Here is a 22,500-nt window from a genome sequence, read left to right as displayed (position 1 = left end):
CCCGGCTCCCTGTACGCCTCCACCAACACACACACACACACACACACACACACACACACACACACACACACACACACACACACACACACACACACACACACACACACACACACGTGCTGACTGCAGCATGTTTGTCTCTGCCCCACGCACGCTATCTTCATCAATTCTGCTGGCCCCAAGACGCCTGTGCGCAGCGCCGTCCCCATGCATCAAGCCCAAACCTGCCTCGCTATCGGAGAGGAGCCGGAAATTTGTCAAAAGGAGAAAAAGGCTCCTCAGATGACAATAAAGCCCGGCCAATATTTCATGAAAATGAAGTGCCGTGGCACAGTTTACAGTGGCCAGGGAGCGGGGGGGGGGGGGGCATGCAAAGCTCTTATCATGTGGAGTTTCTCTGCATCACAGACGCCTTTTACAAGAGGGTCACGGGAGGCTGTGGCTCCCAGGGGCCACGAGGCAGGATGCAGGAGGACGGGTTGGAAACGTGATCACAGAAATGATTTTACAAAACGTTTGGATCAAAGTATTCAAAGTGTCCCGACGTTAGACGGCGTGTTGACTCGCTTTACAACAAGTCTTTTCTTTCTAAATAATATCACATAAAATAAATCCCTTTCTAAGCTTCACTTCACCAAAGACTTTAAACATGTCCAAACATTTGTCCCTTTACGTGTTCCTCACTTCCAAATCATCCCCACTGTACAAACATCTTAAGACTAAAAGTTTAGAAGGTTTAGAAGTGAAAGTTTGTGACTGTGACGGCTCCTCATCAGGCAACGCAAGATAAAACAGAAGGTGACAGAACGTCTTCCACACGTTGTTGTTTAAACCCTCAGCTGACATGAGAAGGATGAGTCATTGTGTGACGACGTCCTGTAGCTACAAGGTCACAGGTTTGATGCTGAGGCCTTCTTCGTACCGGTGAACAAGGCGACAGCGGCCTCAGTCCCTCTGCTTCAGTCTTGACCTTTGACCTTTTGGTGATCATGGGGTCGACTGTGCTGCTGACTGCCGGGTCGCCACCGTGGTTCTGAGGAGAGGAGAGACTCGTATCAAATCACAGCGTCAGTGAGAGCTGAACGTGAGCCCCCCCCCCCAGAGGTTAGCTCCGGAGGGGGGGGCTCACTGATTACATGTGCTGACGTTGTGGGAAGCAGAAAGAATGAAGTCTCATCATACAAACATTAAATCCACTTTATTTAATAATATGAATGTTTTCTACCTTGGACGGCAGGTCGTTGTTGTGGGCGGAGACGTGCAGCGAGGAGAGGCCGAGGCCCGGCTGGCGGCTGGAGAAGGAGGGCGGAGGCTGGATGAGCGGCGGCGTGTGGCCGAAGGCGCTGAGCCCACGCTGCTGCGAGAGGAGCTGCTGGTACGCCAGCGGGTTGATGGGGTGAGGGAACGGGAAGGACGGGCTGCAAGGAGCACAACTGGAATCAGACTCACAGCGTGTTAGTGCGGATTAAAGGAGGAAGTGGAGAAGGAAGAGAAGGGAAGTGGAGAGGGAAGAGAATGGAGGTGGAGAAGGAAGAGAAGGGAAGTGGAGAGGGAAGAGAAGGGAAGTGGAGAGGGAAGAGAAGGGAAGTGGAGAAGGAAGAGAAGGGAGAAGGAAGAGAAGGGAGAAGGAAGAGAAGGGAAGTGGAGAGGGAAGGGAGAAAGCAGGAGGAAGAAAGGAAGAGGAAATGAGGTAGGAAGTAGGGTAAGAAAACATATCTAGGGAAGGAAATCAGGAGGTTAGGGAAGTAGAGAAGGAAAGGAGAAAGTAGGAGGTATGGCTGAAAGGAAGAAGCTAGGGATGGAATGAGGATGTAGGAAGGATAACAAGGAGGTATGGAAGGAAATTAGGAGTAGGGGACAAAAGGAGGAGGTTTAAAGGGAATGGGAAGTAGAAATGAGGATGTAGAAAGGGGGAAGTAGAGAAGGATAGTAGGAAAGGAGGTAGGGAAGGCAACAAGACAGTACTGTAGGAAGGAAAACAAGGAGGTAGGGAATTAAATTTGGAGGTAGGCGACAAAACAAAGCAAAGAAGGGAAGGAAATCAAGAGTTAAGGAACCTAAGGAGGTAGAGAAGGAAAGAGGAAGCTAGGGGACATAAAAGAGATAAGGGAAGGAAGAGTAGGAGGTGTGGAAAGTAAGGGAGAGTTGAGGGTATGGAAGACAGAGAAGGAAATATGTGAGGAAGTAGGAAAGAGAGAGGTAAGGAAGCAAAGCAGGAAGTGTGAGTCACCTGAGTCCTCCCACCGACAGGTGTCCGTAGGAGCTGCTGGTGGCAGAGCTGGAGCGCGAGTTGTTGATGTAGGCAACCAGCGAGTTGGGCGAGGTGCGGATCATCGTCTGCAGGTCGATGCTGGCGTCGGACAGCGGCGAGATGGACAGTGCCCTCTTCCTGCTCAGCCTGGGTGTCAGACGGGGGCTGGAGAAGCGCGACACTGAGGGCACACAGGGGAGTGAATGTGTGAAAGAGAACTACGTTTCCCAGACACAGCACTGAGAACACCAAATGTGGATTAATACGCCGCTGAAAGTAGTCCCCAACAGAAGTCCTCCTGTTTGTCTGTCAGCAGCTTTTTAAAGGGACATTTCTGACACTTTATAACATTTATCTCCTGTTTTAACTTTGTGTGACATTGTCATAATTAGCGTATGAATTCATGAGTTAGTGTGACAGTGACCTTTGACCTTTGACCTCCTAATTTGGAGCAGTTTATCCGTGAGTCCAAGTGCACGTTTGGGCCAAATTTAAAGAAATTCCCTCCATGTGTTCACAGAATGGGACGGTCATAAACAGTGACAATATATATTTGTATATATATTATATATATTTTAAAGATGGTTGATGTGTTTGCTCTGAGGAAGCTCCACAGACTGTTGATGTGACAGAGCTGATGAATGCTGCGTCCTGACCCGCGGCCCCCGTGAGACTCCAAACACTGTGAATGAACGAATGATTCCTCCTCCTCACGTTATGATGGATGCCGCCGCAGCCTCCCCGCGACACGCGCGCCCTCAAACCCCATCAATGAGGAGATAATACAGGAAACGGCGTGAGGGACACGGAGCCTGACGCAGGACGTCAGTGAGGCACTCAAAGAGTCCAACAAACTTTAAACATTTAAATACATGAACAAGAAAACACATTTAAAGATAATGAGTGATGCAGGAGATCACAGGGAGAGAACGTGGACGTTTGAAGACTCACTCCCAGAAACACACGCTCATAACTGCAGCTCTGACGTGGCGACCTCATTAACATCCAGACATAACTAATCAATCTCCCACAGTAACTTCGTAATGACTGCAGATAAACATCCACAGGCGGCGCGTCGTCCTGCTAAATGAGGGCAATTTACACACAATTGATTTTGCCGGCTCTGAAATGTATGCAGAGCGATCGGATCGATCTCCGCTCGCAGACGAGGACAGTGAACAACTCGCAGTTTAATGTCTGGACCTCCTGTTTGAGCAGAAGTAAGTCCAGTAAACAGTTAGTTTGTGTCCAAAACTCAAAGATATAAAACTCAGAAAAGCAGCAAACACTCATATTTTTACTTAATAATGGACTTAAATGAAAAGTGATTGATAATTAGTTTCCACTTTGCATCTTTGTGGTGTCTACATGTAGTCAGTCTACATGTAGTCAGTCTACATGTAGACTGACTACATGTAGACTGACTACATGTAGTCAGTCTACATGTAGTCAGTCTACATGTAGACTGACTACATGTAGACTGACTACATGTAGCCAGTCTACATGTAGTCAGTCTACATGTAGACTGTCTACATGTAGTCAGTCTACATGTAGTCAGTCTACATGTAGACTGGCTACATGTAGACATTTTGGATGTAGACTGAGTACATGTAGTTCTGAGTGTATTGAATGTAGTCGTTTTGTGTGTGTTTTGATTAGTTTTGTGTGTCTGTGATTGTTTTTCAGCCGTTTGTATTCATTTAGCATGTTGTTGTGATGGTTTTGCATGAATTGTTGGACATACAGATGATTGATACAGTCGGACATTATGGATCACTTCCTGCCACACACTGTTATCTGCTGCGTCGGCTCCTCGTGACGCGGCCGAAGGTTGTTCCTGCGTCTCTCATGTGTTGTCCTGAGAGAAGAGGAAAACATGTCCGGGGGGGGGGCTGTCACGGTACGCTAATATGGACATTTAAGCAGCTAAAGTTGAGTCGTAGCTGATGGTGGTGTCAGGGGGGGGGCAGGTGTGTTTTCTGTTATCGTGATCGCGCCGGCTCACATGAAGCAGCCAAATTCATCTCTGTACCCCCCCTCTGGGGAGATGTGTTTATTAATGTGCCACTTCCCCTGATAAATGGACCAATGGAAGAGCCCCGACCCCCCCCCCCCCCTTCCTCTTTTGTGATTTATATGTGTGTGTGTGTGTGTGTGTGTGTGTGTGTGAGAGAGTGCAGTCTCAGTTTTAAACGACCTGCTGTGTTTCATCAACATGTTTTGAATCCGTCCGTATAAAAACTAACTGAAACTTCCCCTCTAATAAAAGTCCCATCTAAATATTTCCTTGCAGCAGTGAGTTGTGCAAACACTAAGAACTTAAAGGACTCAGATTGGGACGTGATGAGGTGTGTTTGTGCAGCTGTTGTTATTAATGACTCCACAGAAGCTGCTCAGGTTGTCTGGAAGTGTACGCTGCAGCCTCACTTCCTCTGGAGCTTCTCAGTCGGAGCTGTTGGCAGGCTCACTGTTGTTTCCTCTCACAGCTTCACTAAATAACTTAACGATGACATTTTGGCGGGACGGAGCCAAGCGTGCTCTCCGTTTGTTTTGGCCTCAGCGCCTGCTCAGTGTTCGGCCGGCTGGAGCCTCTGACAGCTTTAGTGAGCGGGCTGGACATGCACACGCTGCTGGCAGCCTGCAGCAGCACAGCAGGGCCAGTCACAGCCCTGCAGCCTGTAACAGGCCTGTAACAGCCCCTTCACAGCCCCGCAGCCTGTAACAGTCCTGTAACAGCCCTGTAACAGCCCTGTAACAGCCCTGTAACAGCCCCGTCACAGCCCCGTCACAGCCCTGTAACAGCCCCGTCACAGCCCCGTCACAGCCCTGTAACAGTCCTGTAACAGCCCCGTCACAGCCCCGTCACAGCCCTGTAACAGCCCCGTCACAGCCCCGTCACAGCCCTGTAACAGCCCCGCAGCCTGTAACAGCCCCGTCACAGCCCAGCAGCCTGTGACAGCCCTGTAACAGCCTCGTCACAGCCCTGTAACAGCCCCGCAGCCTATAACAGCCCCGTCACAGCCCAGCAGCCTGTGACAGCCCTGTAACAGCCTCGTCACAGCCCTGTAACAGCCCCGCAGCCTATAACAGCCCTGCTATAAGTGTCATGATCGTGATTTTTGTATATCCTGTTTTATTTTGAAGTGTTCACTCCCCCTTATGTCATGTCTAGTTGTACTTCCTGTCTGTGTTTTCCCTCTGTGATTGTTGATTTGTTCCTCCTGTGTCCGTTCACCTTGCCCGTGTGTTTTAGCTTCTCTCCCCAGCTGTGTCTCGTTCCCCTCGTTTAGTGTCTGTGTGTATATAACCCTGTCTGTCCCAGTGTTCCTTGTCAGTTCGTCATCTAAGTGTCACCCTTGCAGAGGTCTCCTCGTGCTTCCAGTGTCGTCCCGGTTTGTGTTTTACTTTTTGCCTTATTTTGTGATTTCGTAAGCTTTTTGGAATAAAGCCCTCTTTTAAAAAAAAACATCCAAGACATAACAAAATGAAGTACATTAACAGTTGCACAAATAACATAACATAATTAAATGAACTACACGAACATGTGGGTAGGCTATGTAAGGAGATATACAAACATGTAGATATGAAAGGCTTCAATCCTTCTCCCAGCACAGGAACATTAATCATCTCCAAGTTGCTGACCCAGAGTGCCCTCTACATCCGCATGTTCCAGAGAGTTAAGGAACGGGCCCCATACTTTTTAAATAGTTCTTGTTTTCCTTTAATTGAATAGGTTATGTTCTCTAATGAGACACATGCAGACAGTTCTTTTAGCCATTTACCAATACTTGGACTGTTTACATTTCTCCATGAAAGTGCTATCATACGTGTTGCCTGTAGCAGACAGAGATTTAAAAAGATTTGTTCTTTCTTCCTTATGTTGTGTTCTTGTGGGTAACACCCTAACACAAGAAGCCTGGGCTCCATGCTTAACTGCAATGATAGAATCTCTTCTATCATACATTTAACCTCCTCCCAAAACGTTCTTATCTTGGTACACTCCCAAACACAATGGAAGAGCGTTCCCTTGGATTGTCCACGTTTAAAACATAAGTCTGGGATATTACCATTAAGATGTGACCTGCAGATGTTCTGGTTCTTTACGCTGTGTGATCTGCAGATGTTCTGGTTCTTTACGCTCTGTGACCTGCAGATGTTCTGGTTCTTTATGCTCTGTGACTTGCAGATATTCTGGTTCTTTACGCTGTGTGACCTGCAGATGTTCTGGTTCTTTACGCTGTGTGACCTGCAAATGTTCTGGTTCTTTACGCTGTGTGACCTGCAGATGTTCTGGTTCTTTACGCTCTGTGACCTGCAGATGTTCTGGTTCTTTACGCTCTGTGACCTGCAGATATTCTGGTTCTTTACGCTGTGTGACCTGCAAATGTTCTGGTTCTTTACGCTCTGTGACCTGCAGATGTTCTGGTTCTTTACGCTGTGTGACCTGCAGATGTTCTGGTTCTTTACGCTCTGTGACCTGCAAATGTTCTGGTTCTTTACGCTCTGTGACCTGCAGATGTTCTGGTTCTTTACGCTCTGTGACCTGCAGATGTTCTGGTTCTTTACGCTGTGTGACCTGCAGATTTTCTGGTTCTTTACGCTGTGTGACCTGCAGATGTTCTGGTTCTTTACGCTCTGTGACCTGCAGATGTTCTGGTTCTTTACGCTCTGTGACCTGCAGATGTTCTGGTTCTTTACGCTGTGTGATCTGCAGATGTTCTGGTTTTTTACGCTCTGTGACCTGCAGATGTTCTGGTTCTTTATGCTCTGTGACCTGCAGATATTCTGGTTCTTTACGCTGTGTGACCTGCAGATGTTCTGGTTCTTTACGCTGTGTGACCTGCAAATGTTCTGGTTCTTTACGCTGTGTGACCTGCAAATGTTCTGGTTCTTTACGCTCTGTGACCTGCAGATGTTCTGGTTCTTTACGCTCTGTGATCTGCAGATGTTCTGGTTCTTTACGCTCTGTGATCTGCAGATGTTCTGGTTCTTTACGCTGTGTGATCTGCAGATGTTCTGGTTCTTTACGCTCTGTGATCTGCAGATGTTCTGGTTCTTTACGCTCTGTGACCTGCAGATGTTCTGGTTCTTTACGCTCTGTGACCTGCAGATGTTCTGGTTCTTTACGCTGTGTGACCTGCAGATGTTCTGGTTCTTTACGCTGTGTGACCTGCAGATGTTCTGGTTCTTTATGCTATGTGACCTGCAGAGGTTCTTGTTCTTTACGCTGTGTGACCTGCAGATGTTCTGGTTCTTTACGCTGTGTGACCTGCAGATGTTCTGGTTCTTTACGCTGTGTGACCTGCAGATTTTCTGGTTCTTTACGCTGTGTGACCTGCAGATGTTCTGGTTCTTTACGCTCTGTGACCTGCAAATGTTCTGGTTCTTTACGCTGTGTGACCTGCAAATGTTCTGGTTCTTTACGCTCTGTGACCTGCAGATATTCTGGTTCTTTACGCTGTGTGACCTGCAGATGTTTTGGATCTTTACGCTCTGTGACCTGCAAATGTTCTGGTTCTTTACGCTCTGTGACCTGCAGATGTTTTGGATCTTTACGCTCTGTGACCTGCAAATGTTCTGGTTCTTTACGCTCTGTGACCTGCAAATGTTCTGGTTCTTTACGCTCTGTGACCTGCAAATGTTCTGGTTCTTTACGCTCTGTGACCTGCAGATATTCTGGTTCTTTACGCTGTGTGACCTGCAGATGTTCTGGTTCTTTACGCTGTGTGACCTGCAGATGTTCTGGATCTTTACGCTGTGTCACCTGCAGATGTTCTGGTTCTTTACGCTCTGTGACCTGCAGATGTTCTGGTTCTTTACGCTGTGTGACCTGCAAATGTTCTGGTTCTTTACGCTGTGTCACCTGCAGATGTTCTGGTTCTTTACGCTCTGTGATCTGCAGATGTTCTGGTTCTTTACGCTCTGTGACCTGCAGATATTCTGGTTCTTTAAGCTCTGTGACCTGCAAATGTTCTGGTTCTTTACGCTCTGTGACCTGCAGATGTTCTGGTTCTTTACGCTGTGTGACCTGCAGATGTTCTGGTTCTTTACGCTGTGTGACCTGCAAATGTTCTGGTTCTTTACGCTGTGTGACCTGCAAATGTTCTGGTTCTTTACGCTGTGTGACCTGCAAATGTTCTGGTTCTTTACGCTCTGTGACCTGCAAATGTTCTGGTTCTTTACGCTGTGTGACCTGCAGATGTTCTGGTTCTTTATGCTATGTGACCTGCAGAGGTTCTTGTTCTTTACGCTGTGTGACCTGCAGATGTTCTGGTTCTTTACGCTGTGTGACCTGCAGATGTTCTGGTTCTTTACGCTGTGTGACCTGCAGATTTTCTGGTTCTTTACGCTGTGTGACCTGCAGATGTTCTGGTTCTTTACGCTCTGTGACCTGCAAATGTTCTGGTTCTTTACGCTCTGTGACCTGCAGATGTTTTGGATCTTTACGCTCTGTGACCTGCAAATGTTCTGGTTCTTTACGCTCTGTGACCTGCAAATGTTCTGGTTCTTTACGCTCTGTGACCTGCAAATGTTCTGGTTCTTTACGCTCTGTGACCTGCAGATATTCTGGTTCTTTACGCTGTGTGACCTGCAGATGTTCTGGTTCTTTACGCTGTGTGACCTGCAGATGTTCTGGATCTTTACGCTGTGTCACCTGCAGATGTTCTGGTTCTTTACGCTCTGTGATCTGCAGATGTTCTGGTTCTTTACGCTCTGTGACCTGCAGATATTCTGGTTCTTTACGCTGTGTGACCTGCAGATGTTCTGGTTCTTTACGCTGTGTGACCTGCAGATGTTCTGGATCTTTACGCTGTGTCACCTGCAGATATTCTGGTTCTTTACGCTCTGTGATCTGCAGATGTTCTGGTTCTTTACGCTGTGTGACCTGCAGATGTTCTGGTTCTTTACGCTGTGTGACCTGCAAATGTTCTGGTTCTTTACGCTGTGTCACCTGCAGATGTTCTGGTTCTTTACGCTCTGTGATCTGCAGATGTTCTGGTTCTTTACGCTCTGTGACCTGCAGATATTCTGGTTCTTTAAGCTCTGTGACCTGCAAATGTTCTGGTTCTTTACGCTCTGTGACCTGCAGATGTTCTGGTTCTTTACGCTGTGTGACCTGCAGATGTTCTGGTTCTTTACGCTGTGTGACCTGCAAATGTTCTGGTTCTTTACGCTGTGTGACCTGCAAATGTTCTGGTTCTTTACGCTGTGTGACCTGCAAATGTTCTGGTTCTTTACGCTCTGTGACCTGCAAATGTTCTGGTTCTTTACGCTCTGTGACCTGCAGATGTTCTGGTTCTTTACGCTCTGTGACCTGCAGATTTTCTGGTTCTTTACGCTGTGTCACCTGCAGATGTTCTGGTTCTTTACGCTGTGTGACCTGCAGATGTTCTGGTTCTTTACGCTCTGTGACCTGCAAATGTTCTGGTTCTTTACGCTGTGTGACCTGCAAATGTTCTGGTTCTTTACGCTCTGTGACCTGCAGATATTCTGGTTCTTTACGCTGTGTGACCTGCAGATGTTTTGGATCTTTACGCTCTGTGACCTGCAAATGTTCTGGTTCTTTACGCTCTGTGACCTGCAAATGTTCTGGTTCTTTACGCTCTGTGACCTGCAAATGTTCTGGTTCTTTACGCTCTGTGACCTGCAAATGTTCTGGTTCTTTACGCTCTGTGACCTGCAGATATTCTGGTTCTTTACGCTGTGTGACCTGCAGATGTTCTGGTTCTTTACGCTGTGTGACCTGCAGATGTTCTGGATCTTTACGCTGTGTCACCTGCAGATGTTCTGGTTCTTTACGCTCTGTGACCTGCAGATGTTCTGGTTCTTTACGCTGTGTGACCTGCAAATGTTCTGGTTCTTTACGCTGTGTCACCTGCAGATGTTCTGGTTCTTTACGCTCTGTGATCTGCAGATGTTCTGGTTCTTTACGCTCTGTGATCTGCAGATGTTCTGGTTCTTTACGCTGTGTGACCTGCAGATGTTCTGGTTCTTTACGCTCTGTGACCTGCAGATATTCTGGTTCTTTAAGCTCTGTGACCTGCAAATGTTCTGGTTCTTTACGCTCTGTGACCTGCAAATGTTCTGGTTCTTTACGCTGTGTGATCTGCAGATGTTCTGGTTCTTTACGCTGTGTGACCTGCAAATGTTCTGGTTCTTTACGCTCTGTGACCTGCAAATGTTCTGGTTCTTTACGCTCTGTGATCTGCAGATGTTCTGGTTCTTTACGCTGTGTGACCTGCAAATGTTCTGGTTCTTTACGCTGTGTCACCTGCAGATGTTCTGGTTCTTTACGCTCTGTGATCTGCAGATGTTCTGGTTCTTTACGCTCTGTGACCTGCAGATATTCTGGTTCTTTAAGCTCTGTGACCTGCAAATGTTCTGGTTCTGGACCTGCACTCAGAGAGAGGTGCTCTCTCATCAGAGCGCTGCGGATCAAAGTCTGCAATGATTACAACAAGTATTCCTGATGCGCCCGGCGAAGTCCTGGCTGTGTATGGAGAAGTGCTGTGCGGCTGATACCTGCAGGCTCTCGGCCGTTTGAAGTTGTTGGACATGAAAAATGTATACGAGGGTTTTTTATTCACACGCCTCTCCTGTGATCTGTGTTTCATCAGCCAGCAGCAGCGGAGAGGAATGTCCTTCGACCTCTCCGTGTGCAGACACGTCCTTTAACACGCGTGTGGACCTTCAGTCCCTCAGCGGTTCCTGGACCGTTGACAGAGCGGACACTTTGGACTCCCACAATGTGCAGCTGATTCTGATTCTCACTGCGGCCCAGCCCCGAGGCTTTGACCCAGGGATTTATAATCTTTCACAGTAAAGTCAATATGTTGCTTTTAGTGTGTAGTTGGGTGAAGCAGTGAGACGATGTGAACCTGTGTGTTAATAATCGTACTGGACATTTAAAAGTGGTTCCTGAGATTATTTAATAATAATATGATCATCAGTCGTGTTTCTGCTGAATGTCTGAGATACAAACTCAATGTTCTGTCCAAGCAAAACTAGGAGCTGAAAGAGGCTGAAACTTCTCCCCTCCCTCCCAGAGTTACTCACCGTCGATGGGGGAGATGTAGTCGGACAGGTGGGCCCCGGCGGCCCCCGCCCCCTGCATGAGCAGATCTCCGTAGGGGCTCCGGTGGCTCGCCATCAGGTGGTAATACTCGGCCGGGCTGGCCCCGGGGGGAGGAGGGAGCCCGAACAGCCCTCGCTCTTTTAAATGCTCATGGGCCACTGTGGAGGGGGGAGAGGGGGGGGGGGGGGGGGGAGTAAGGAGTTAATAACCAGAGGGGGACTGAGAGGGTGAATTCCTGCAGTGTCCTGCCTCAAGCTGAGGAGATCATGAATGGAGCAAGGGGCCGGCAGGGGGGAGGGGGGGTCGCTGATGTGCAGCGGCCCGTGTAGGTGCTCCCACCCCTCCCCCACCTCCAGGCCCCCCGCCCACACACACACACACTCACAAGGAAAATAGTGTCTCTTCACTGAAGACGCTGTAGTATAAATGTTTGTTAATGTGTGTGTGTGTGTGTGTGTGTCTGACCTGCATCCTTAGTGTGTACCTTTATCATTGTGTAAATATAAATACATATTAATAATAATTTTGATTTGAACAACTGCTGCACGATATTAATCTTACACACTCGGAGTATCATTCATGTGTCAGGAAGCTAAATGAAATCTCATTAATTTCTCCTCGTTAGATTGTTCCACTAAAAGGATTTGTAGAGATGTGAGAATAAATCTAGCATCTCACAACATTTAAAATATAAAATAAAGCTTAAAATAAAAACAGAAGTTTATAATCTGTGTTTGAAAGTGAAGTTTTATTAGAAGTCTCACTTTAAATGTTCGATGTGACGTCTCTCTATAAAACAGTCGAGGAGGTGCATCACTTACAGTCTGCAGGGCTGAGTCCTCTGGCTGCAGAGATCATGGACAGGCTGGGGCTGCCGTGTACCGAGCGTAGGTAGTGCTCCATGTGGGGGTTGGCGTACGGGTGAGGCGGGCTGAAGGGGGAGTCTCCGGTGGCGGCGGGGGAGAGACGGATCAGGGAGATATCGGAGATGACGGGGCTGCCAGCCAAACCTGCAGGGCTGCAACAGAGAGGAGGCACAAACAAAGTTCAGCGTCCGGACTAGTTTCTGCGGCGGACTAATCCACACGGTGCTCGAGAGAGTGTGTGGGGTTGAGTCAAAACAAACTACAGTGTGATCACAAGACGCCCCCCCCCCCCCACAGAGGAACAAGACATGCAGGGGCTCTTTGTAGTCGTTTTGTGTCTCTTCCTGATCGGTACGTTTCTCTTTGAGGGACATTTTGCAGGTGGGGGCCCCTGACACTCTGGGCCCCTGGTAGGCCCGCTCACTGATCCATGTATACAGTGTGTGTGGGAGATAAACCTGCAGCTCTAACTCGCAGCTGGTGTGTACACAGACGGAGACGGCTGCTCTATCGGGAGGGTGAGCTGGAGGTCAGAGAGACACCTCTCCAGCAGGTGTGTCGTTTACCGTGTTAGCTCATGGCGAGGGGAACATCCTGCAGGGAAGGCTGTGATCTTTGGACGATGATGAAAGAATGTAAAGCTGACACCTTCGCTGTCACTTTCTGCTTTCCAGGAATACTTTGTTTTCAGATTAGAGCTGTTTGTGTTGGGTGTCTATGAATCCGACTGTCAGCAGCAGATTAAAGTGAATCTTGTGAAGTTTAATTGCTTCTTCATTAAAAACAACAAAGGCTCCCCCTGGCAGTGTTGCATCACAGGCAAGCAGAAGATAAAGATCTGATGAAACATTAATGTGCATCATGTAGCAGCTGATCTCTAACGTTATTTTACTGTGAGAAGAGCTGCTGCAACACCTATCAGCTCTCTGCGTCTGTGCAGGAGTCCTGTGATGTTCACACGTTCACAACACAAAGCTCGGCCTCTGGACCGTGTCCTGGTCCGGCGCCGGGCAGCAGGCCGAGACGGGGGGGGACGGGGCTCATTAACATGGCGCTCACAGCTTCTCTCTCACGAGCCTGAAGCTCACAGGTGTGTGAGGACAGAAACTCTATTATTTTATTTCTTTAGTAGGAAGAAACAAAGATGTTTACAGCATCTTCCTGACAGGGCCGTACTAATAATGAAGGTGAACTCGTAGGTAATAATAATAATTATAAGACACAATGAAACTAAAGTTAGAGTTCTGAAGCAGAACCGTCAGTATTTGGATGAATTAGCTGGTAAAAACCAGGGTTTTGCATATTTAATGAACAATATCTTCTGTGTAGATGTAAGTATCAGATCAAACTCCACGTCAGCAGATACATTAATATTCAAGGGCTCAGCTCGTGTAGTTTAGCCTCTTTTAGCTCCTAGTTTTGGTTCAATGGCATGTCCCGTCTCAGTTGCCACCTCTCTCCTGCAGACGTGTTATTAATATATATAATATTATATAAATAACATGAATGAGGTGTGTGGCTTGTTAAAACACTCAGGATAAGTACTTCACTGTTACATTTATAAAACTTAACTAAGCACGTTTTTCACTTTCAGGTTGTGACTTTACCCAGTAAAGTTTCAGTGTTCACACTGAAGCTCTCACCAGGATCTGCTCCATTTGAGTTTTAATTTAGAAAAGTTCCCGGAGCCCAGCGTGACTTTTTCTCACTGCGCATCGTTTCCCAACAAAAGTTCAACAGTTTCTAACGTGAAACAGAGAAATCCTCAGAAAACGTATTTTAAAGTGAAAAATGAAGAATCCATCCGTAAAAGTTACATGTGAGGAGCATGAACGTGTGTGTGTGTGTGTGTGTGTGTGTGCGTGTGCGTGATGAATTGCAGTGTGACAGTGAGTCTCGTCTCCGGTGTCGGGCTCAGGGAGCGCTCTGATTTAGATAAATCACGCCGTCCAGCGTGCAGTGGAATAAACTCCCACTGTAGGTTTATGAGTCTGCTGCTGTGTGGAGCGGACGCCTCAAACTTAATAGCCAACCCCCCCCCCCCCCCCCCCCCACACACACACACACAGAAACCCCCGACACCTTCCTCCTCATGCACAGGGAGAAATGACCTACATACAAACAAACAGATCACACTGCTGCAAATCACTTCATCCTTTTCAAAATAAAACTCTAAAGTCTAAACTTTCTATTTGCATTTTCTGCAAAAATGTGTCATTTAGAAAAGTCACCACATTAGTGCATGTTCCTCATGTGTTCATCAGACAACACACAACCTGCTGCACATTGTAGAGACTCTGTGTACATTATATTAATGTTGCACATTGTAGAGACTCTGTGTACATTATATTGATGTTTCACATTGTAGAGACTCTGTACATTATATTAATGTTGCACATTGTAGAGACTGTACATTATATTAATGTTGCACATTGTAGAGACTCTGTGTACATTATATTAATGTTGCACATTGTAGAGACTCTGTGTACATTATATTAATGTTGCACATTGTAGAGACTCTGTACATTATATTAATGTTGCACATTGTAGAGACTCTGTGTGTACATTATATTAATGTTGCACATTGTAGAGACTCTGTGTGTACATTATATTAATGTTGCACATTGTAGAGACTCTGTACATTATATTAATGTTGCACATTGTAGAGACTCTGTACATTATATTAATGTTGCACATTGTAGAGACTCTGTGTACATTATATTAATGCTGCACATTGTAGAGACTCTGTACATTATATTAATGTTGCACATTGTAGAGACTCTGTGTACATTATATTAATGCTGCACATTGTAGAGACTCTGTACATTATATTGATGTTGCACATTGTAGAGACTCTGTACATTATATTAATGCTGCACATTGTAGAGACTCTGTGTACATTATATTAATGCTGCACATTGTAGAGACTCTGTGTACATTATATTAATGCTGCACATTGTAGAGACTCTGTACATTATATTGATGTTGCACATTGTAGAGACTCTGTACATTATATTGATGTTGCACATTGTAGAGACTCTGTGTACATTATATTAATGTTGCACATTGTAGAGACTCTGTGTACATTATATTAATGCTGCACATTGTAGAGACTCTGTACATTATATTGATGTTGCACATTGTAGAGACTCTGTGTACATTATATTAATGTTGCACATTGTAGAGACTCTGTACATTATATTGATGTTGCACATTGTAGAGACTCTGTACATTATATTAATGTTGCACATTGTAGAGACTCTGTGTGTACATTATATTAATGTTGCACATTGTAGAGACTCTGTGTGTACATTATATTAATGTTGCACATTGTAGAGACTCTGTACATTATATTAATGTTGCACATTGTAGAGACTCTGTGTACATTATATTAATGTTGCACATTGTAGAGACTCTGTACATTATATTGATGTTGCACATTGTAGAGACTCTGTACATTATATTAATGCTGCACATTGTAGAGACTCTGTACATTATATTAATGTTGCACATTGTAGAGACTCTGTGTACATTATATTAATGTTGCACATTGTAGAGACTCTGTGTACATTATATTAATGTTGCACATTGTAGAGACTCTGTACATTATATTAATGTTGCACATTGTAGAGACTCTGTACATTATATTAATGCTGCACATTGTAGAGACTCTGTACATTATATTAGTACATGTTCCTCATGTGTTCATCAGATGACACACAAGCTGCAGCTGCTGGGACAGTTCAAGTTAAAGTGAAGCTTTAACTCTTTCACTCTTCAGGTGTGTGTTTGTGAAGTTCAGGCTCCTCTCGGCCTCCTACACGCCTCGCTGCATGCACGGACCAGGAAGTGCTCTCCCCGTGCTGTCACTACCCTCCTCGGTAACCGTGGAAGGAGAAAAAGAGGCTTCCCTGTGGCAGCTTTTTATGACAGGCTTGACAAAATAAGGCGCGCTCTCATTACGGTATATGCAAACAATGATAAAGGGGACGGCACAGAGATGTCATGTTAGACAATCAAGGAGGGGACCTCTGACACGCTGCCACGAGCGGATAATAAAGTGCCGCGCCAGGCGACAAATGACACCGCACTTAATTTGCTTCGCAATGTTCCTGTAATTAGGTGAATTTGGCAGAGGCAGGGGGGAGCGACAGCTAGATCAAGGTCTTGATGAATTAGGGGTCCACTGTCAAGATCAAATCACATTAATCAAGGTGGCCGAGTCCGCGGACAGCCCCCCCGCACCCCCCGCCCTCCACTCTCCCAGCCGGCTTGATGAATGGCCCTGCTGCCGCCAGGCGGGAAGTATGCATCACCATCAAATCTGTGAATCTAAATGTAAGAGGACTATTTGGAGGAGTGTATTGACTTTCTTTGTCCCGGCGCCAGTTTTTCTTTTGTGATAAAGTAAGTTTAAAGTCCTGCAGGAGCCTCGCTGCTCAAAGTGGGCCACAGACTCATGTTGTGTTGCACTTTAAATGCTCACACCCAATGCAATAATCATCCCAAGCAATTAAAACAAAGCTGCAACAACCGTTTGCTCCTGAACACATCACGGTTTCATTTCAAACTAAATGTTTTCAGAGTCTCATCCTGAGAAGGCAAAGCTTCAAACACATGTGTAACAGCGTTCTGAACGTCCCTCAGGAAATGTGCTGTGGTCCTGAGGCCGGACTCACCAGCAGCAGCGCTGTGACCTCTATACTCTGGGAGTTTAATTATGGCGCTCGCTTGGGGCAGCGCGGCCTGCACCTCACAGATTAGCTCCACAACAAGCCATTAATGCATATAAAGAGCTGCTGGACGCAGGCGGGGTGATGGATCCCGCCCTGCCCATCGCCGCTAATGGAGCGAGCTGCAGATTGATACGAGCCGACCGACAGAGATTTATGCCTTGTTGTATTCATCCAGGAAGAAGCACGAGCTGCTGACGGTTGAGTTTGTGCTTCTACTGCTCAGGAAACTACCAAAGCATGTGAGCAGATGATAAAGCAGGATGTTATAGATTACTCCAGCGGTCTTTACTAAGTGCTGCACTTAAGTACAATTTTGACATACTTGTACTTTACTTGAGTATTTGTGTTTTCTGCTACTTTCTTCTTGTACGGCAAGACGTCTCAGAAGTAATTATAGTACTTCTCTCTGCTCTGCATTTATATAACGTACACACTGAACTGTGTTTCTGGTGTATTACTGAAGTACTTGTACTGTAATACTTTACTGAAGTAGGATGTTTATACTGTGTTGTTACTTCTTCTTCTTCCACCGCTGTTTAAATGTGAAGAACTTTCACTACTGGTGCAAAACGTCCACTTTTACTGAGAGCCAGTTCCTCACGTTCCTCACGTTCCTCACGTTCCTCCAGCTGCTGCCTTGCTCGGCGGCTCCTCAGTAACAATACTTCAGACTCCTCAAAGCTTCAGAGATTTCCTCGGCAGACGGTCGGAGCCAAAACAGCAAAGCTCTCCCACTGTATGGAAAGCAGGGCTGCAGGGCTGCAGAAGCAGCATTGATTATTCACTTTGGAAGTCGGCGTGTTGTCATCTGCTCTTGATATTGAACTTGGCGAGCGCTCAGCTCTCATCAGCGCCCGCTAACACGCTCACAAGCAAATCCTCCAGAGTTGGAGAAGCAAAACAGGCTGTACAGTCGGAAAGATTTGCATCCTAAAGATCAGCGAAGCGTCTTAGTGCAGCAGAATAAAGGACTTACCCGTGCATGGCGTGCAGCGCGTGAGGCTCGTAGTGGTACCGGCCCTCGTGGTGCCGCATGTCAATCGGGATGGGAGTGTGGAAGGTGGGGAAGATGTGGTGGGGGGCTGCAAGAACAGACAAGCAAAGAGTTAGACGAGGAAGGCGGGGGAGGGGACTTAGAGAGAGCAGAAGAAGAAGCAGACATTTCAAAGTCAAAAGAGCTGCAATAAAGCAACATGAACATCTCTGAGCGTTTACACAACATGTTGGCACTATCACACAGGAGAAGTGGAATAAATAAATAATCAAAGTGGTCCTAAGAAATCCTACATCTTGAACATAAAAGATATCCAACAGGGCTTCTGACAAAGACCTGCAGCTCCAGGGGCTTTGAACTACACGCTGAAGGACTGTGGAGGGAAGCTGCAGCCCGACTCAAAGCAGCACTGACAGCGCCGGGGAAAGCTTTCTTCTTCACACTCTGCATGAGTCTGCTTAAACACACACACACACACACACACACACACACACACACACACACACGCACACACACTCCTGGGTCAGCTGTCAACATGCTGGCGACTATAAACGGTTGGATTTCCAGCATTTAATTAAAGTGTCTGAAGGCCTGACGTGTGTGTGTGTGTGTGTGTGTGTGTGTGTGTGTGTGTGTGTGTGTGTGACCTGCTGACCCACCAGGTGAGAACATCTCACAGCTGTGTGTGTCCTGAGACTTAGAGGTGCACGACTGGAGAGTGAGGTCATTTTAAACAAGAGACGAGACTTCAGTCTTTCGTTTGGCTCAAAAAACACCTGGTCCTACATTTCCCACAATGCAACGGCTTTAACCTCTAAATGAATAACAGACAATGTTTTCGTTTTTCTTTATTTGTAATGCAGATGAATAACATTTGTATATTTATGCCATGAATATAAAGTATTTAAATACTAAATACTCTGTAATACAGTACATATATGAAACACAGCTTAACGTGTTTGTAATAATATGATAGGAGCTGCTTGGTGCTCTCACCTGGTCGTTGTGTCTGGTTACACGTCACATCATCGAAGACATGTCTGCATGTTTTATTGGTGCTGGAGAACAGACGTGAGACAGAACCTGCAGCTTCTGCAATAAAGACGCGTTTCTGCTTCCAATTTAAGCGTCTGCGTTTCCTAAGCGGCTGTTTTTACGAGTGTTTCAGCGAGCATCCTTTTAATGGCCCTTCTGATTCTCCATGAAAGCCCTGTGTTCCTTTTGTGGGTTCCTCTCGGCTCCGGGACGTCCACCCAGAAACATGAGCAGTAATTAGCTGCGATAACAGCGAACCACAGGGATGTGTGTGAGCAGCTTTATGGAGTTATGTTTCTTGTTAACATTTTTCCTCAGTTTTTTATTTTGGAAAAGCTCCATGAGGGCATTGCTACTCATGGAGCGCACACACACACACACACACACACACACACACTCCCCCCCCCCCCCCTCTGTACAGTCTTCATCCTGTTAATTGCATCCTGGTGTGTCTGGAGCTGCAGGATCGCAGAAGACGAGAAGGAGAAAAAGACGGTGAGAGGAGGGAGAGGTGAGCCAGCTGATCTCTGGATCGCATTAAAATTCTCCTCGTGTCACACACACACACACACACACACATACACACACACACACTCTAGCGGGAGTCTCGCAGGGTGACCTGGGATTTGGCAGCAGAGGGGTCAGGGCCACGGATCATTATCTGCTCTCGGGCCGAGCGTCGGGGGGGATAATGGGGCCTCCCGGGGCTCCCGGGGGCCCGGGACCTGCGTGAGTCAGCATTCCAGGTCCATTCCTCTCACTCTGCCCCCCGACAGCCTGACGGACAGGCCGCTCCCCAAACGCCCGCAGAAATAGCCCTCTTTACTTGGCTATGGGTCGGCACAATGCTGGAGTCCTTCAGCTTCGTCTCGCCGCCGTCTGAGCTGCAGCTTGAGAGAAAACGCTGAAGAAGAAGTGTTTCCTGTCGCAGCAGCGACCTCGCTCACTGACCCTTCGCCGTGTCCGTCACAGTACTACACAGGTGAAGTACCCGTCACAGTACTTCACCTGTGTAGTACTACACAGGTGAAGTACTACTGATGGCTTCCCTCAAGGTTGTTATAGTTTGTTCACCTGAATGAACAGGAGGATGAGAGAAAGTAAACGTATTATTATTATTACTTGTTTCTGTAAGTATTATTTCCTTTGTTTTATTAAAGTGTTGGATTGGCAGAGTCACGACAGCTAACCGTCACCAGCGAGTCGTTAGCGACGAGTGTCGAGTTTCCGGTTGGAGCAGAAGGAGGCCTGTCGGGGGTCCGGGCTGAGCTCCCCTCTGCGGCCGGCCGTCCTGGCCGGGGGATTGACCAGGCAGGGTTAGTCCATCACCCGGACAGCTCTATTGTTCTGCCGCCACAGGAAGAACAAAAGGCGAGCGCTCATGAGAGTTCAAGACGCACATTTACCTGATTCACGGGCCCCTGATCCCCCCTGGGCGTACGCAGCGTCAGGCAGCGCCGCCGCGCCCCCGCTTAGGCTCCCGCCATCTATTAGTCTCTGCTTGATAACATTTGTTTTAGCGTCTGCAGCGTCCCGCTACACTTCCTCAAAGTCAGCCCCCGCGCTCTGCACGCACGCAGCAGAAGCAGTTTTCTTGTGTTATCTTGAAGTTCAGTTTGTGCTGCAGGAGGCAGATTGTGTGCACGACCTTCTTCTTGAACTTGTACGAGTTCTGCGTGAATTCAGAGTCTGGCCTCAAAGTCCCTGCAGCAGCTGTTAGCAGCTGTTAGCAGCTGTTAGCAGCTGTTAGCAGCTGGATCCCTGAGAAAGAAAGGTTTGTGAGTGAAGTCAGGTGTTGACTTCAGTTCTCAGCCCGTCCTGCCTGTTGATATTAACAGTAACATGTAAGAGGAAGATCCTGGCAGGACACACAAACTGCGGTCTGATTTCTTCCCATGATTACACTTCTTCATGGTCGTTAAATAGAAACGTGTGAATGCGTCACTACCTGCAGACTATCAACTGAAACATCAGTTCCAGGAGATGTCAGAAGATGACCAACACAAATATCTCGTTATCACAACCTCCACTTTACAAATCTCGCCGATGTGCAAACTTAAAAACTGTTTTTGCATTTGATAAAATGATGCAGCAACAACAATTGTCTTACATTTAAAGGGCCAGTACACCCAAATTACAGTTACTTCCTCTGAAGCACGAGTTCCCAAAGTGAAGCAACGTCAATATATGTGTAATATATTCTTAACCTGTTTAACTTAAAGGTTTGTAGAAGCTGAGCTCGAGTATCCATCATGACCCCTCAGGTGCATCAGGCGACCTCTTCGGGGTCCCGACCCCCTGGTTGCTCTCGTATCTCTCCATGCAGCTTCACCACATCTGTCTACAGCTGAACGTCATTTACACAGTAAAGATAAACGACTGGAACTACTTTCCACTGAATAAATAGTCCCTTTATAAATAGTTACTGTTTGTTTGGATAGTTTTTAACTTATAACCTCGAACTCTGATGTTTCCCAAAACAACAAACAAATCAAATCTTCACATAGATTCAGTGCGTCAGTGTCCATATACTTTTGGCCACGTACTTTATATTTGGGATAAAGTGTGTGCGTGTGTAGCAGGCCCCTTCTGACCCACAGCTACAGGCTGATAACACTGATGAAGCCTCTTTATTTGGCTGATTATGTTCCAAATGGCTGATTTATGAGAAAAATGAGGACGTTTCTGGACTCTCCGTCGTCACCGGCTGCAGATCCATCAGTGATCCGTCCATCGAGGCCGAACCGCTGTGTGGCTGCAGCGCGGTGGCCCCGGTGGCAAACCACCACGAGGGAGAGTCACTTATCAGCCTTCGACAGCTGCGCTCAGGCCACGTGCTAATAACCTCCATGCATCACCGGGCTGAAGGTGAGCGTGCGGCGGCTGGCATTAACAAAACGAGGCGAGTGAGGCAGCGCCGCTGATGAGCCTCCTCCGCTCGCCAGGCCACGCGCTGCATGTTGTTAGCATGCTGTTTGTGCAATTTAGGTACTTAAAGGACTGCGAGGGCCCAAAGACTGATTGCACCGTCGAGTAATCACCCACCTCCAATGCACGCCTGATTTATCGCCCCCTCGCTTAATAGCGCTGCTTAACACACAGGTTTGTCCAGATTAAGTAATTACCTTAAAGCAGAAGTTTATTATCTTGTTGGACGTGATAAAGAGGAGCAGCACAGAGCGCTTGTAGCTGGTGAAGGAGAGCGATAATTTAAACACAATGAATTAAAGCGTCTCTTCTGGAGCTGTCAGCCGGCTCCCCTGCTAACATCCATATTACCCCGCCGGCACCCTGCTAGGGGGGCGCCTGGGATTAAGCCTCGCCCCGGACTGGTGGAGCAGCTGAAAGGGAAATGACTCCATCTGTAAATGAAACAAAGCGCTGGGAGGAGGGCGAGGAGAACCCGTGTGTCTTAATGAGGTGCACACAGAGAGGGATGCAGCTCCTCCTCTTCCCGGTGATGTGTCGCAGGTGGACGCCGCCTTCCCTTCCCGCCGCTCACCTCGATCCCCACGAGGAGGCCCGGACCTCCAGGTGGAGCTCCC

At 47.2% G+C, this 22,500-nt stretch overlaps 1 protein-coding gene across 1 annotated transcript in view; it reads right to left on the bottom strand.

Moving 5' to 3' along the window:
* Window positions 1-22,500, bottom strand: part of LOC115018486 (zinc finger protein GLI2-like) — a 49,520-nt gene that overhangs the window by 9,720 nt on the left and 17,300 nt on the right. The window contains exons 2-7 of the mRNA XM_029447450.1: window positions 17,903-18,008; window positions 12,146-12,342; window positions 11,306-11,482; window positions 2,228-2,429; window positions 1,223-1,415; window positions 920-1,030 (exon numbers count right to left, since the gene is read on the bottom strand). Coding sequence (XP_029303310.1) covers window positions 920-1,030; window positions 1,223-1,415; window positions 2,228-2,429; window positions 11,306-11,482; window positions 12,146-12,342; window positions 17,903-18,008 — 986 coding nt within the window. The remainder of the gene's footprint in view (window positions 1-919; window positions 1,031-1,222; window positions 1,416-2,227; window positions 2,430-11,305; window positions 11,483-12,145; window positions 12,343-17,902; window positions 18,009-22,500) is intronic.

Source organism: Cottoperca gobio, chromosome 2 (genome assembly GCF_900634415.1).
Source record: "Cottoperca gobio chromosome 2, fCotGob3.1, whole genome shotgun sequence".
NCBI lineage: Eukaryota > Metazoa > Chordata > Actinopteri > Perciformes > Bovichtidae > Cottoperca > Cottoperca gobio.
Note: the sequence above shows the minus strand (reverse complement) of the source record. Positions and strands in the feature narration are given on the sequence as shown.